We start from the raw sequence: 17931 nt of genomic DNA, 5'->3' as shown, positions 1-17931 counted from the left end.
AATGGCAGGTCTGCCTTAGAATTTGTCTTGATTTGTGACTGTAGCCATTCAGTTGTTCATGTGTGTTACATTAGTTGGCAGTTTGTTGTGAATAGCGTATGCTATTCTCTGTGTCTCTGTTAGACCATGATCATGAGATCAGCTCCACCCTGTGTGTGTGAAGCTATCTGGATCTGTTAGTGTGAAGATGACACATCTTCGTCTGATGTGCAGTGTTCAGCCTGGATAGACCATCTATCCCAGGTGATGATGCTGTGAGGGTATAGTGATGGAGGGGTGTGTTCAGTGTTCATGTCTAGGAGATGGGTGGAATCTAATCTATAACAATTGTGTTGCAAATTTCTATCCAGTTCTAAACTGGGAGGCCATATTTATGCAGTAATGTGATAGTGTGACGTGTGAAAAGGCCTTTTATAATGTCTTTTCACCCATCTCCCGAGTCTCAGGTTATGTTCTAACAATTCCGCTGTCCTGGATTTGCTCCAGGTGGGCTCCACCATTTTGCAAAAGTAGCCTAAGCCTGAGACAGAAAACAGAGGAGAGTGAACCACAGATAATTCCAATATTTCAAAAGCATTAAATTCAGACGTGTAGAATTCTTTTACTTGTTCCATTATCATGTCAGTAGCAATTTTAATTCCAGATGTCACATGAAATCGAGTTTCATTGACCCAGTCTGAATTGTTGCTGTTGTTTCAGTGTGTTGTGACACCTGAAGCTGCTTTCTCAGTTTAGCCTTCAGTCCGCTAAAAAACTGTGGTACTTCTGTCTGCTGTTTAGCATTTCACACCCTCCTCGTAAATTTACTTAATTTCACCCTCCTCGTAAATTTACTTCTCTGATTAGATTACATTTTAGTTGTTGCACAATTTGGTTTGCTATTACCTGTGCCACAATTCTAGCCGTGTTTTCTGACGGTGAAAAATAAAGGCATAACCCTCCCCTTTTTTGGCACTGGGTTGTACACAAATGAAATTCTGTTTCAGAAATTCAATTTTAATGACGAAAGTCACACTTCTCCAATTATTATCCTACTCTGCGAGTGTAATATAATGTTTATTATAATTCAAGTTATAATATAATTATATTCTTTAACAATACAAGTCAAATTATATTGTTTTCAGTCTCTGAAGAGTCTCTGGAACAACTTAACGCATGGTCAGATCTCTACTTGTTCTCATGTCAATACATTTGAATATGAAAAGGCTTTTTGGCTCAGGGCTGATAAGATGTACATTCGCTGTTTCTCTTTTCTAGGTTTCATATACCTTTTCTTCTCATTTAGTCTTTTTAAATGGCCATTATAACATTTGATTCTTCTATTTAGGCTACTCTTACTTCATATTTTTCCGTTTATAGATAAGGAAACTATATCGCATTGCAGTCCTTCTCCTAAGGATGCACGACACAATCTCGCCAGTCTGATTCTCAAAACAGAGGTAATTGGCTAAACATCTGAGATTTGCCGTATTCACACGTACAAAATAACAGACACTTACATAGCCCCCTTGAATGCCACCTCAGGAACTTAATCAAATTGTTTCACTTTAGTAGAGGTCATGACCACCATAAAAGACGTTAGTCGATCAACTTACTTTTCTTAAAATGGCTTTGGTTTAGTCAAGCCCGTGGTATAACCACGTACACGTATCTAAAGGAACATTTAAATGAGAACAGAGGTTATGGAACGCACCCGAATCCAGGTTGATCAAATAGCATTCGCTAATTCTGGACGGAAATAACTCGCCCCCCTCATTCAAGTACACTTGAATCTGATATCAGTATTAGTCGTCACTAATGCCTAGCGCAGGCTTGTGGAAATATACGAATCCGGTAATCTATTTTGGAAAATAATTGCAGAGTAATCCAGAATGAGTTCAAACGTGACAATATTTCGTTCTCTGAGGCCTTAAATATGAAAAGTTTCAGGATTAATGAGATGTGTTCGCTGTTTCTGATTTTCAAATTCATTGTGAATCACATTATAGCCACCAAATTTAGCATAGACACACGTATTTAATTCAGTTTACACAGGACACATGGCCTAGAATACAACATCTACAACCTTTTACCTAAGTGTTCCAAATACACTCACAGCAAAGCAATAGAATACAACATCTATATCACCTTTGCCTAAGTGTTTCAACTACACTTACAGTAAAGTAATCCTGTGTTTAAAGAATTAACTTTAAATTAGCCTATGTGCATGTTGTAGCACAAACAACCAAATTGTGTTCTATGTGCACAATGCGTTAAGCACAACTTCAAATTTGAAAATTCACAGAATTAATGCATACTTTTTAATCCCATCGTGTTAAAGTTTTAGCATTTAGCATTATCCTTGAATGCAGCATGGCTTTAGCATTTAGCATAGCCTTGAGCGTTTTGAAAGCAACATGGACAATAGCATTTAGCATTAGCCTTGATATTTCAGTTTTAGCCTGTAAATCATATCATTCTGTTTTCCCAAAATTTTCCTTTCATAAACAATGCATCGATCTGCCTTTTTATTTATAAAATCATGTGTTTTCCGATTGTTTACAAACGTTGATTTTTCTTTCTCTGTTTCTTGTTAGTTTGCTCATTCTCTTCACGTGTTGCTGGTTTGTTAACAAGCCCAGATACAACAATGGCCGGAAAACATGCGGCAGATTTTAAAAATTTTTAGGCTTTACTTTTTCCGGCTCTTCATCGAGTTATTAATTATTTGGACGATGTTATTCTCACTTTAGGTTTCGCTTCATGTTGCTTCGGCAAAACAAGGAGATCTTTAAAATCTAATCATTCTTCATCTGGCTGCCGCATCACACTTCTAAACAAAGGGCTTTAATTCCAAACCCGTAAACAATGCAAACATTTCTTCAACACTTCTAAAAATGCAAAGAAAATTGACTTACCACAACCGCGGAAGAAAGAGAAGATGTTCAAAACCTCTTGTTGATTTTAAAATCCCAATACTTGCTGAAAAGGACGTTTCTCGTGAAACTGCTTTGATCTGTTTTGAGATCACGTCTCAAGGTCACCATTTTGTAAGGCCCGTGAAATTGGTCCAATCTGCCGGTTCGCCAATACACGGGGAAGGTATCACGTGTTACTGTCCTTTTCTCATGCAAAGTATTGGTTGGTTAAATTTGTAATATATTAATCATATATTTACTCGTTTATTTCATCTGACTCCATAAATTAAAGGTTTTAATAATAATAATAAGTAAATAAATAAAAGTGAGCTAATGTTTGACTATTCCGTTTAACTCTTTGGTGAAAATAATGTCAAAGTCAGTTAGAATAATCAAATGTAACAATTTATTATGTCAGGTAAATGTATCATGCCAATTTCATAATCAATTCAAAGATAATTGATACAAAACATCAAATGCTCTGGAATAGAGAGAAGATGCAAACCCAACTTTAAGAAATACGTGGGGCTGAGAGATCGCTCTCTCAGCCTCACGGACCGATCTGAAGTACAGAAAAGGCCCCGAACTCTCTGCTGCATCTCATTAAATAGTCAGACCTCTTTCACATGGAAACATGTGCTAACAAAGAAATTTGCATGCAGTGGTCGCACCTTCATGGGGGTGGGTGACCATTTGCTTGAGAGACCACCTTCCTTTGTAAGTCAGTTATCCATAAACTCTTAAAACCTTATTACCTTTTATTTGATCTATCTGGATATGAGATATCTGTACCACTCACTTTGAGACATTTCAAATGACACCAAAAACATAACAGTCAATGATAAACGTTCACATTAAACCATATTCTTGTGTGAGTTCTTAGTAGTTTGCGTAAGTGAGGTCGTATGGGGGAGGTCAAATGGTAATTAGCCCTTTGTCTCAGACCAGGGCCTCAACCAGTATTTTCAGTCTTACAGTTACGCAATAAGTAAGGGATAATGTATATCCAGCCAGTTGTTACCTCAGAATAAACGCAGACAGGGTGATCAGGACTTGATCAGGTCTTCCATCAGCCTGAAGGGTATTATTCTGTGATAACAACTGGCTGGATGTACATTATTCCACTTATTACATGGCTACTTGCCACATAAGTAAATAATTAGACACGAAATATTGATCTGAGTCGAAATATTTTAGTAGCTCTTTTAACGCAAAGCTACCGCGGAGAGAGGAGTTTCACCGGCAAGTTCAAACTAGACAGACATTAAGTCATATGCGTTAGTTAAATAACTACACAAAGTAATGATTTGACTGAGTTTTAATATTTTATTAGCTCACCAAAAGTTAAACTTCCATGAAGAAAAACGTTCCTAACAAGCGTAAAGCGACTGACTTCAGTGACCCGGATGAGCCTGTGTTTCTGTTTTCAGCGGTTGTTATCTGGGAATAATGGTACTGGATGGCACGATTGACCAATCAGAATCAAGTGTACCACAGAGCTGTGTAATAAAGATAGATAAATGTTAATAAAGTTCTGTTTATAATAAGAGTACATTAAAATCTCTGAAAATAACAATAATAAAGTCAGTCACGTTCCCTCCCCCCCAACCCCCAGACAGATACAGTATTTATTTTTTGGATTTAACATTTGTAGATGATCTAGATAGCAGCCATATCACTCTGTAGCCCAAGACTGGTTGCCCACTGAAGCTAAGCAGGGTTGAGCCTGGATGAGAGACCTCCTGGGAAAACCAGGTTGCTGCTGGAAGAGGTGTTAGTGAGACCAGTAGGGGGCACTCACCCTGCGGTCTGTGTGGGTCCTAACGCCCCAGTATAGTGATGGGGAAACTATGCTGTCAAAGAGCACCATCCTTCGGATGAGGCGTTAAACAGGTCCTGACTCTCTGTGGTCATTAAAAATCCCAGGATGTCCTTCGAAAAAGAGTAGGGGTGTAACCTGGCTAAATTTGCCCTTTGCCTTCTGTCCATCATGGCCTCCTTGGCGCAATATGGCTGTCGTCGCATCATCCAGGTGGTTCAGCATATTGGTGGTGGTTGTGGAGATTCCCCCTTTCATGTGTAATGCGCTTTGAGTGCAGAGAGATACATTTCATTTTATTAGCATAAAACAGCGCCCCCACTAAATAAATATAACATTGTACCGGGCGGGCACTAGGACCTTGAGGAGCTTCTGCTGTTGCATGCGCTAGAGAGTGACTGTTGACGGGTATCACACAACGGATGAGTCCTTCTGTTTGGGCGTTCACAAATTCAAGGCATCAATAAAAAAAAACTGTAATATAACAACCATACATGCAAAAGTTCACTTTAAGAATCTTATCGCTAGCACTCCTTGCACACGTAAGTTATTGCAGGTGCATATCTGTTATCATATCGGTCAATGCCGAGTTTTTGTTATATATACATCAATTCCGATGTTGTGCCGATAATATCGTGCATCTCTAAGTATATTCAACTGCTATTTATTTTCAGATATAATAATTACACTCAAATCATATCTGAAATGTTTGTATGCAACTCAGTTGCATATGAGGTAGTTTTCATAAACACTGGTCTTTAGAGGTCAATCGATAGTGTATTTTACCAATAACTAGGTTGGAAAATAAAATTGCTACAATCGGCTGATTTATTGGCCAATACATCTGTGAATCTCTAAAAAATAATCCTGTTTCGACAAGTCGTGATGTATAGATTTTGCGTTTTTATGGGGGGCATGGGGGTCCAGGGGCATGCACCTCCAGAATTTTTTTTTTTTAAATAACCCCTTAAACCAAGGCTTCTGGCAAGTTTTGTGGATAGAAATGGACATTTTGAGACATACAAATATGACATACCATCAACAGATTCAAGGCATGATTATTGCAGCACGTACCTTGAACTGGTCACAAACAGAAACCTTCATTTTATAATTTTAGACAGGATTATTCATGTTTTTCTTTTGTGCTAATTTTCAGCTATAAGGTAGAAATTGATAGGTGAAAATTGAAAGGGCACAACCCAGAAAAAGATTATTTACATTTTATTGAACATTGTATCTTAATGGCAAAGGCCACACCCAATCTGTGAGCACAAGATCTCTAAAGCTCTTTGGTAATTGAATGCTATTGTGGGGGGGCCATTAATGCTGACACGCATGCACGTGGCCAAATGCTGTCCTTTTTTTTCAGTGAATCTCTTTTTTCACTGAAAATTTTCAATAATCTGTACCAATACCAGTAAAAATCAGTAAAGTGACATTAGCCTAATCAAAAATATTTCCATATGTGGCTATTTCCTCCTTTCTTGTCAACAAGTGGATTCAGGCCACCGCATTAGCAGCGCTGCCGGTCGCCATGTCTCAGTGTTTTTAGGTGTGTAAGTGAATGAAGTGAATGTCGTGATATAACTGATCATGTGAAGATTTTGCAGCAGCGTTGAAAATCCAGCGGCGGCGCTTCACCTAGTAGGGGAAACACTGCACTTCCAAATGTGGTTTTAAATCATCAAATACACATCTGATATGTGGACATCTAACCTTCATCTAAACAAAACAGTTCTGCTCATGTTTACATACGCACAATATACATTATATCAAAGATTAGAAAACATCATTAACTGAGTCTTGATTTTGTCTCTGCAGACAGGAGTTTATGATGAGGCGCTGAGCAGCTTCTTTAGAAATGTTGACCAAAGGTAGGCTCTCTCTCTTCTCTTGCTCTCTCTTCTTACTCTGTTCAAGACCCTCTGTTTGTCCACATGTCATCCTCTCTGCTGATCCTCTTGAGTTATTGTGGGATCTCATGTGTGTGTGTGGTGTTTCTGTAGGAGAGCGGGTGGAGCAGACGCTACAGGGGGCAGAATCACTGCTCTAAAGGCCAGGGTAAGCACCATGTTAGGTGATGTTTTGGGATTGGAGCATGGAGACAGGACTGTAGTATCTGACTGCTATGTTGTGAATGTGTGTGTGAGCTTCAGATCTGTGCGGTTTGGCTTACAGTGCCTACAGAATGTTACGCTTATGGAGAAAGACATTAAAAGAGAAAGACTAGTTATACAGCAGCCAAAGATGTCAGTCTTAAAGGATTAGTTCACTTCAGAATTAAAATTTACTGATAATTTACTCACCCCCATTCAAGATATTCATGCATTTCTTTCTTCAGTCGAAAATAAATTAAGGTTTTTGAGGAAAACATTCTAGGATTTTTCTCCATATAGTGGACTTCAATGGTTTGAAGTCCAAATTCAATGTAACTTCAAAGGCTCTACACAATCCCAGCCAAAGAATAAGGGTCTTATCTAGCCAAACAATCTGTCATTTTCTATTTAAAAAAAAAAAAAAAAAAAAAATTCAAGCACAAATGCTCATCTTGCACGTCCACGACTTCACGCATTACGTAATCACGTTGGAAAGGTCACGTGTGACATGGGTGGAAAAATTTTGGACGAAAAACTTTTTCTCATTTTCTCCTCCAACTTCAAAATCGTCTGACATCATTGTTTTACCTTTTATTTATTTATTTTGTAAATGGCGTTTGACTTCGTCTTTGAACGTTCGCTTTGTAAACACTAGGTCTGTACTTCTGCCTACGTCACGCTTGACCTTTCAATGTGATTACGTAATGTGTGGCGCATCACAGCAAGTGCAAGATGAGCATTTGTGGTTAAAAAGTATATAAATGTTTTTTTTTTTTTTTTTTGAAAATGACCGATGGTTTGGTTAGATAAGACCCTTATTCCTCGGCTGGGATCGTGTAGAGACTTTGAAGCTGCACTGAAACTGAAATTTGGACCTTAAACCCATTGGTTCCCATCAGGCGCGTAGCCAGTAATGGGCCAGGGCGGCACTGGCCCGCCCACATTACTTGCTGGCCCGCCCAGGCAAGTTTGATCAAAATACATTTTTTAGGTTATTTTTATTATTCAAATGTATTTAAGGAAATATATTAATATAAACCTGATTTATTGTTGACTGGTGTGTGTGTCTAATTTGTTTTCCGAATAAAATGGAATTGTTGAAGCAAGTTGTAGAAAGCCTATGGTTGCTAGGGCGACAGGAAGACTCTCTGAGCGGCGGGCTCTGGCGGCCTTTAGCCAATGTATTAACATCGCCACAATAATGGCTAAACAAGTTTCTTTAATGTTTTATTTAAAAAAAAAGTGTTGAGGAAGAAGACACGCCATCTGCCGAGTCTACCCAGCCCAGTTCTTCAGACTCATTAACCCACAAGAAGGCTAGTCAGGCGCTGGTGGCGGCCGCCGCTGCTCTCTCCCTGGCGGCAGTGCCAGTGCTCTCTCCCGGTCAGCCTGACGCGGATTTACCCGCCGATCTAACTGCAATTGATGAACCACCTTCACAACCCAATCTGAAGATATTTCCCTGCACTGTCAAGAATAGAAAATCAAGGAGCTTCTCATCAAAGTGCTATTGGACAGTTTTCTTGGTTGTATTTTTTGTAGTTGCTATTTTTTTTGGCACAAAAGCTTAATTTCCACCATTCTGATTGCATTGTATAGGCTATGGTTGATTTAACAGAAATTAGGGAGTGTGTTGGTATTTATTTCAAACCGTGCTCTCCTGAGAGTTTTCATTATTTGAATTTCTTTTACTTTTAGCCTACTTTATTTTCGGGTGAACTTTCTTTGCACTGCTGACTAACCTGAATAAAATAGACAGGTTATTGTCTATGCTGGTGGTTTGTCCAGCCAGACAGTGTTTTGTTATTGTCTTTGCCGAATATTGCAAAATAAAGGTGTAACTGTTTTTGCAGTTTGTCTATTCTTTTTTTCTACTCTGTAAGGTTTAATTATTATTTAAGTCATATTTTTTCTAAGAAAAACTATAGGCCCACTCACTTTTTCAATGGCCCGCCCAAAATACAATTTCTGCCTACGCCACTGGTTCCCATTGAAGTCCACTAAATGGAGAAAAAGTCCTGGAATGTTTTCTTCAAAAACCTTAATTTCTTTTTGACTGAAGAAAGAAAGACATGAACATCATGCATGACGTGGGGTTGAGTAAATTATCAGGAAATTTTTATTCTGAAGTGAACTAATCGTTTACATGTGTACATGGACCAACAATTTAATTATTTTTTATTTTTTTTTACAAATTTTCCTCTCAAGTACACAGTTGATTCATATATTATTCAGTTCTCGTGTAGACAAAATGACCATTCCTAATAAAAACAACAGGAGTCAATGGAAAGTACCCAACATAATAGAAAAACAAATTTGTGTGTGTGTGTGTGTGTGTGTGTGTGTGTGTGTGTGTGTGTGTGTGTGTGTGTGTGTGTGTGTCTCTGCAGGCTGTATTAGTGGACATGGAGGAGGGAGTCCTAGGAGAGATTTTGCAAGGACCGTTGCGTTCTCTCTTCAACAGCACACAACTCATAAGTGATGTCTCTGGTTCAGGGAACAACTGGTAAGGGTCTGTCTCAGCAGGGACTCTGTCACACTGTCTACATGCTAAAGCGGACACAGTGCTAACTAGGGCTGGACGGTATGGTGTTATATACTCTGCAAAGAGAGAAATGTGTCAACAGATTCTGCCATAAGTAAATTAAGAGCACAGGTACCTGTCAAAACCTGCTGGAAATTATTGTCTGCTCGTCAATGACGGCTTACTTTCCCACCCAAGGCCTCTGCAATTCAGACACATGCTACACGTACTATGGCATACACACATTGCTCTTGATTCTGTATGGCATTACCTCCTCTCCAATCCCATGGCTAAAGCCCAAAGTAATACTTTGTTTTTTGTGCTTATGCTAGGGTATGTACACTTTACACGCACAGCCTGATTTCTCCAACCAGCTTGCACAAGGTGGCAGCACTAGCCCAGGCCATTATTTCAGTCAAAAAAGAAATGTAAGACAGAAAAACAAGTGATGGAGTTATTTATGTAATCCTGGTTGACTGAGTAGGGAACGAGACACTGGGTCAGTAGCTGGAGCTATGTATCACCCTCCAGGGTTGCATAAACCTCTAAGACTAGTCTTACAAGTTAGACATAAATTTTTTTTCTTTAAGACTATTCATAGCTTTTTTAAATGTTACATAAAAACATAGATTAGCCTAATTTGAGACCGAACTGTAGTGTATGCTAGTGGTTACTAGTTACTAGTAACTGCTAGTGGGTCATACTAGAATTTATGACACTGTAATGTCATAACGTAATGGCTGTGTTTATGCAACCAGCCCCAGGTGTGATGATTTTCCGTTTAGAATCACACCAGTTCATTGGCTGAAGGTGGAAGTGCTGTACATGCAACTCAGATTTTTCTAAGAAGTATTTGTAGCAGTAATTGAGTATGGCAGAGCTAACCAGTGTCTTATTCCCTACTCATGGAACAATGGCACCCCCCCCCCCCCCATATACGCATCCACACTGTAAAAAGTGGTCTGTAGACTTAACTTAAAATAACTGAAAAAACCCGGTGCCTTAAAATTAAGTCATAAACTTAATGCATAATTGAAATAATTAAGTTATGTGAACTTAAACAAATTTAGCGTCATTTTACCAGTGTGGCCCAGCACAGCTATACCGCACCATGTTGCAGCACAGTAGGGCTATTGCAAACAGAAACAAGTCTACTACTACATAGAAGTTTTATGTCGGTACATTATTTGAATGGACTTTGCTTTTCTGATGAGCACGAGTGAAGCGTTTGCATGGGCCGTGAGCAGAATATTGAGCGCAGCGATAACGGCTAGAGCGGGAGAGAAACCTGAGCGCTGATCACTGAGGGACTGCCGGGGCAGCATATATTTTCAGCTCATATTTTCAGCCGTTTTTCTTTTGACCGAAAATAGAAAATGCCATTTTCGGCCGACAATATCTGGCTGTTGAAATTTCAGTTCATTCCTATTCGCAACAGGCAAGGATTTAGAAACTGGTGGCCATCCAGGGCAAACCTAAGCCTGTTTGAGCCTGACACAGAGGCAGAGGCGGAGATGGAGGATGTTGATGAGGTCCAGGAAGAAGCCATTGAGACCTGAATGGATTGAGAGGAAAAATGCAGAAACCAGAAGCTTGAGAGAATATGTTTTCATTTTAAAAAAAGTTCTACTCAAAAATAAATCCAAGTCAAAAACCATTTGACTTGTATTAATTTTCCACCCCATGCAACCCTACTTGTTTTCTTGTTAAAGTTATTTTTTTGTTGTTGTGTGATTGAAAAAAAAAAACAGCTTTTATTGAAACCAAGCATCCTAAATTACTCGTTTTTGTCCTTCTTCCTCTTTATTATGTAATTGCTGGTTATGAAAACACACTCTTCATTGCGAAACAAAACCTTGCAGGTTGACCTTCAATCTGCTTGTCACAGATCACCGGAGATGGATTTTATAACCAGGTTTAAACTGGGCCTATGTTACTTTTCTTCATGTGTCAACACCCATGTGCTGTAATAGCTCCTGACAGCCTCCAGCCATGTTACTGAACAGTCACACTTTATGGGATTTGACTGTTTAAGTGTTTCTTCATGTACCAGTGCTCAAGGTTGATTGCTCGTCATCTTCTTAGACAGGTATTTAGAAAATTTAGATTTTGATTGAAATGACACCAGTCATAACCTAAGGCCAAAGATGAGTCAAACCGTGTCAGACCTTGTCATGCTGCCTCACATTTGTAGTGTTAAAACATTTCAGTTCACAAAAATCGTTATACAGGTGTGTTATTGATACAAAAGCTGTTCTGAAATGTAAGTGACATGTTTTTCTACCAGATACCTTGTTATACCAGATACTTTTTTAATAAATTAATACTTGTATTTAGCAAGTAAGCATTGAACTAATCAAACGTGACAATACATTCTATTTTAAATAAATGCTGTTCTTTTGAACTTTCTATTCATCAATGTTACTTGAGCACCAAATCAGCATATTAGAATGTTTTTTGAAGCACCATATGACACTGAAGACTGGAGTAATGGCTGATGAAAATTCAGATTTTTGCTTTGTCATTAAGGGATATTTAGAGTGAAAAATGATGTGAAAAATTAAAGCATTTTATGATAAAGCTGGAACATCACAAATGTGGGGGGGGGGGAACAAAGGGCTCTGAATCTTTTCTGAATGCACTGCATACAAGCGTTAGTTCAGTTCCTCTAACTGGATTGGACAAGCAGTATTACAAGAGTGCTGATTTTATTAAGTTGGCTTGGAAAAGCCAACTTACTGATATTGTACTTAAACTTATTAAGTTGGCTTGAGAGAGCCAACTTACTGAAATCCTATTTAAACTTATTATTAAGTTGGCTTGAGAGAGCCAACTTACTGATATTGTATTTAAACTTATTATTATTAAGTTGGCTTGAGAGAGCCAACTTACTGAAATCCTATTTAAACTTATTATTAGTGGTGCTTGCTGAAAGCAAGGCATCACTATTGTTATTGCTCATACTTATTATTCTTATTAGTGGTGCTTGCTGAAAGCAAGGCATCACTATTGTTATTGCTCATACTTATTATTCTTATTATTAGTGGTGCTTTTTTAAAAGCATCACTATTGTTATTGCTCATACTTATTATTAGTGGTGCTTGCTGAAAGCAAGGCATCACTATTGTTATTGCTCATACTTATTAGTGGTGCTTGCTGAAAGCAAGGCATCACTATTGTTATTGCTCATACTTATTATTCTTATTATTAGTGGTGCTTTTTTAAAAGCATCACTATTGTTATTGCTCATACTTATTAATGGTGCTTGCCAAAGGCAAGGCATCATTAGTGTTCTCTTGCATACTTATTATTAGTGGTGCTTTTTTAAAAGCATCACTATTGTTATTGCTCATACTTATTATTAATGGTGCTTGCTGAAAGCAAGGCATCATTAGTGTTCTCTTGCATACTTATTATTATTCTTATTTTTATTCTGGACAAAGTTTGGCGCGTAACTTGTCCCGCACCGTTTGTCTCAGACCCCTGAGTGAGGTGTCAAATCGACCGGCTCATTGAGGAGAGGTGTGCTATGACTTTTATAAGCGATCGGGGGTGCGATGTTTGCCCCAGGGGCGAAAAAGCGGCCAAAAAAGTCCCATAGACTTAACATTGCGACAAACTTTGACGACTCCTAGCTCAGAGCGAGGATTTCACATAAACTTGTGATTTGCCACATTTGAAGAGGCTGACAGGCTCTGTAAGAACATACCTCACAATGGGGTAAAAGTTGTAGCCCTGGGGGGCAGAAGCTGCCCAAAGTTGCCCCATTGACTTACTATGGGGAAGGAACATCCTGTGAAACTCACATGCTTTTCCTACTATGGTAAATTGCATAGGGATTTTGTATTGAACATAGCTCCTGATCACAGTGTCATAGAGACAAGGGGGCGAGCTCATTTTACTCAGACGACCAATCAGTCTCTCAGGATCATTGTGAAGCTATCAAGCCACGCCCTAGCAACCATTTAGAGCCCCTTAGCAACAAGTTCCATAGACTTCCATTGAAAGAGTTCAAAGAGATATCTCCAGACTGAATTGTCATAGAAACATGGGGGTGGTCTCATTTGACTCGTGGCAGCAAACAGCCAATCATGAATCACCTCAACACTTCTTAGCCCCTCCCTAGCAACCATTGTCGAACACCTTAGCAACCAAAATCCAAAGAGGGATATCTTCCATTATGAATATCACAGAGGCATGGGAGTTGGTTTATATCATTCATAGTGACAAGAAGCTTTTGCAGTTTCAAAATTTGCATCTGCCAAGCCACTCTATAGCAACCAAACAGAGTACCTTAGCAACCAAAATCCAAAGAGGGATATCTGCCATTCTGAATGTCACAGAGAAATGGGAGATGGTTTATATCATTCATAGTGACAAGAAGCCTTTGGAATTGCATCATTGGCAACTGCCAAGCCACTCCCTAGCAACCAAACAGAGTACCCTAGCAACCGTCTAGCAAAACGAATATCTCTGTATCAGAACATCGTATAGAGATTGGAGTTGGTTTATATCATTCATACTGACAAGCAGCCTTTGAAGTTTCATGATTGGCAGCTGCCAAGCCACTCCCTAGCAACCAACAGAGTACCCTAGCAACCAAAATACAAAGAGGGATATCTTCCATTCTGAATGTCACAGAGGCATGGGAGTTGGTTTATATAATTCATAATGACAAGAAGCCTTTGCAGTTTCATCAGTGGCAGCTGCCAAGCCACTCCCTAGCAACCAAACAGAGTATCCTAGCAACCAAAATCCAAAGAGGGATATCTTCCATTCTGAATGTCACAGAGGCATGGGAGTTGGTTTATATCATTCATAGTGACAAGAAGCCTTTGGAATTGCATCATTGGCAGCTGCCAAGTAACTCCATAGCAACCAAACAGAGTACCCTAGCAACCAAAACCCAAAGAGGCATATCTTCCATTCTGAATGTCGCAGAGGCATGGGAGTTGGTTTATATCATTCATACTGACAAGCAGCCTTTGGAGTTTCATGATTGGCAGCTGACAAGCCACTCCCTAGCAACCAAACAGAGTACCCTAGCAACCAATATCCAAAGAGGGATATCTTCCATTCTGTTTGTCGCAGAGGCATGAGAGTTGGATTATATCATTCATACTGACAAGCAGCCTTTGGAGTTTCATGATTGGCAGCTGCCACGCTACTCCCTAGCAACCAAACAGAGTACCCTAGCAACCGTTTAGCAAAACGTATATCTCTGCATCAGAACATCGTATAGAGATGGGAGTTGGTTTATATCATTCATACTGACAAGAAGCCTTTGCAGTTTCATCATCAGCAGCTGCCAAGCAACTCCATAGCAACCAAACAGAGTACCCTAGCAACCATTTTACAAGACCTACATCTCTGCATCAGAATATTGTATAGAGATGGGGGTTGGCTCATTAGTTTCAGTTGTAAAACAGTCTGTAAATATCACCATGGTAACTGTGTATTCACACCCTAGCAACCATTTAGAGCCACCTAGCAACCATATTGCAACATATAGAAGCCATATTTCAGCTCCACAACATCGTACAGACATGGTTGTTGGCTCGTATGCAATCATGTACAACACCCTAGCAACCGAGTGGAGAGTTTTGCCACTGCAAGCACCATTTCACATTTTCTTCAGGAAATGTACATTCTAGTTCTTATTATTATTATTCTGGACAAAGTTTGGCGCGAAACTCGCCCCGCACCGTTTGTCACAGACCCCTGAGTGAAGTGTCAAATCAACCGGCTTATTGAGGAGAGGTGTGCTATGACTTTTCTAAGCGATCGGGTGTACGATGTTCGCACAGCGGACGAAAAAGCGGCCAAAAAAGTCCCCATTGACTTTACATTGGGCATTCTAAAAATATTTGAATCCCAACCGACGTTTTCACACACACACCACTCCAAAGGGCCTGACAGCCCTGCGTCTCTCCCTCTCTCTCTCCCTCAGAGGATTTATATTATCAAGCAGCCAATAAGTTATGGCCTAAAATCTTCATAGCCACACCCTAGCAACCAGTTTCAGCACCCTAGCAACCACTAAGAGCTCCCTAGCAACCACCCTAAACCAAAAAAAAACATTTTTTTATTTTTTTTATATTTTTTAAAGCAATTTTACTCTCGTGGCCTTGCGATATCGCTCCATGCTTGTGCCTATTCGACCATAGGCACGAGGCCTGCGTACTGAAGGCACTCATTATTAAAGATTTTAATAACTCTATAAAAACTCCATAGTAACCATATTTGACAACTACCAACCACCTAGTAACACCATAGCAACTAACAAAAACACCTTAGCAACCACCCTGAACACCCTAGCAACGTCTAGAAATGCTCTAGTAACCACAAAAAACTCTAGCAAGCACCCAGAACACCCTAGCAACTGCCTAGCAACCACCTAGAACACCTAGCAACTGCCTAGCAACCACCCAGAACACCTAGCAACCACCCAGAACACCCTAGCAACTGCCTAGCAATGCCCTAGTATCCACCCAGAATACCATAGCAACTGCCTAGCAACACCATAGCAACCACCCAGAACACCCTAGCAACCACCTAGCAACGCCCTAGCAACCACCAAGAATACCCTAGCAACTGCCTAGCAACCACCAAGAATACCCTAGCAACTGCCTAGCAACCACCCAGAACACCTTAGCAACTGCCTAGCAACACCATAGCAACCACCCAGAACACCCTAGCAACCACCTGGCAACAGCATCTTGCTAAAAACATAATGGCAACATGCTAATCAAGCTAGCATCATGCTAGCAACATGCTAATCAAGCTAGCATCATGCTAGCAACATGCTAATCATGCTAGCATTATGCTACCAACATGCTAATAAAGCTAGCATCATGCTAACAACATGCTAATAATGCTAGCATTATGCTAGTAACATGCTAATCAAGCTAGCATAATGTGAATCAAGCTAGCATCATGCTAGCAACATGCTAATCATGCTAGCATTAGGTTACCAACATGCTAATAAAGCTAGCATCATGCTAACAACATGCTAATCAAGCTAGCATAATGCTAGCATCATGCTAACCAAGCTAGCATCATGCTAGCAACATGCTAATCATGCTAGCAACATGTTAATCATGTTAGCATCTAGCTAAAAACATGCTAGCAACATGCTAATCATGCTAGCATCTTGTTAAAAGCATGGTAGCAACATGCTAATCATGCTAGCATCATCCAACCAACATGCTAATCATGCTAACAACATGCTAATCCTGCTAGCATCATTCTAACAACATGTTAATCATAGTAAATCATGCTGGAATGTGTTAAATCGTAATAAATCATCTTAGAAACATGGTAAATAATGCTAAAATGTGGTATATCATGGTATCACAACATGTCAATTGTGTTAGCATCTGCCCAGTGGCGAATTTTGCCACTGCAAGCACCACTTCACATTTTCTTCAGGAAATGTACATTCTAGTTATTATTATTATTCTGGACAAAGTTTGGCGCGAAACTCGCCCCGCACCGTTTGTCACAGAACCATGAATGAGGTGTCAAATCGACCGGCTCATTAAGGAGAGGTGTGCTATGACTTTTATAAGCGATCGGGGGTGCGGTGTTCACCCCAGGGGTAAAAAAGCGGCCAAAAAAGTCCCATTGACTTAACATTGCGACGAACTTTGACCACACGTAGCTCTGAGCGAGGATTTCGCAGAAACGTGTGATTTGCCACATTTGAAGAGGCTGACAGGCTCTGTAAGAACATACTTCACAATGGGGTAAAAGTTGCACCCCTGGGGGGCAGGAGATGCCCAAAGTTGCCCCATTGACTTACTATGGGGAAGGAACGTCCCGTGAAACACACATGCTTTTCCTACTATGGTAAATTGCATAGGGACTTTGTATTGAACGTAGCTCTGGATCACAGTGTCATAGAGACAAGGGGGAGGGCTCATTTTACTCAGATGACCAATCAGTCTCTCAGGATCATTGTGAAGCTATCAAGCCATGCCCTGGCAACTATTTAGAGCCCCTTAGCAACAAGTTCCATAGACTTCCATTGAAAGAGTTCAAAGAGATATCTCCAGACTGAATTGTCATAGAAACATGGGGGTGGTCTCATTTGACTCGGGGCAGCAAACAGCCAATCATGAATCACCTCAACACTTCCAAGCCCCTCCCTAGCAACCATTGTCGAGCACCTTAGCAACCAAAATCTAAAGAGAGATATCTTCCATTCTGAATGTCACAGAGGCATGGGAGTTGGTTTATATCATTCATAGTGACAAGAAGCCTTTGGAGTTTCATGATTGGCAGCTGACAAGCCACTCCCTAGCAACCAAACAGAGTACCCTAGCAACCAAAATCCAAAGAGGGATAACTTCCATTCTGAATGTCGCAGAGGCATGGGAGTTGGTTTATATCATTAATACTGACAAGCAGCCTTTGGAGTTTCATGATTGGCAGCTGACAAGCCACTCCCTAGCAACCAAACAGAGTACCCTAGCAACCAAAATCCAAAGAGGGATATCTTCCATTCTGAATGTCGCAGAGGCATGGGAGTTGGTTTATATCATTAATACTGACAAGCAGCCTTTGGAGTTTCATGATTGGCAGCTGACAAGC

The 17931-nt window shown here is 39.9% G+C and overlaps 1 protein-coding gene across 6 annotated transcripts in view; it reads left to right on the top strand.

Moving 5' to 3' along the window:
• Nucleotides 1-17931, top strand: part of tube1 (tubulin, epsilon 1) — a 94654-nt gene that overhangs the window by 22102 nt on the left and 54621 nt on the right. For all 6 annotated transcript variants that reach the window (XR_014031080.1, XR_014031081.1, XM_081378771.1 and 3 more), the window contains exons 3-5: nucleotides 6538-6590; nucleotides 6723-6777; nucleotides 9203-9318. Coding sequence is in view for 4 of the 6 variants with exons in the window: in XM_081378771.1 (XP_081234897.1) it covers nucleotides 6538-6590; nucleotides 6723-6777; nucleotides 9203-9318 (224 nt within the window). In the remaining 2 variants the exon portion in view is untranslated. The remainder of the gene's footprint in view (nucleotides 1-6537; nucleotides 6591-6722; nucleotides 6778-9202; nucleotides 9319-17931) is intronic.

The sequence above is a fragment of the Scardinius erythrophthalmus genome, assembly GCF_964197995.2.
Source record: "Scardinius erythrophthalmus genome assembly, chromosome: 11".
NCBI classification, from domain to species: domain Eukaryota; kingdom Metazoa; phylum Chordata; class Actinopteri; order Cypriniformes; family Leuciscidae; genus Scardinius; species Scardinius erythrophthalmus.
This window is presented reverse-complemented; position numbering and strand designations above follow the sequence as displayed.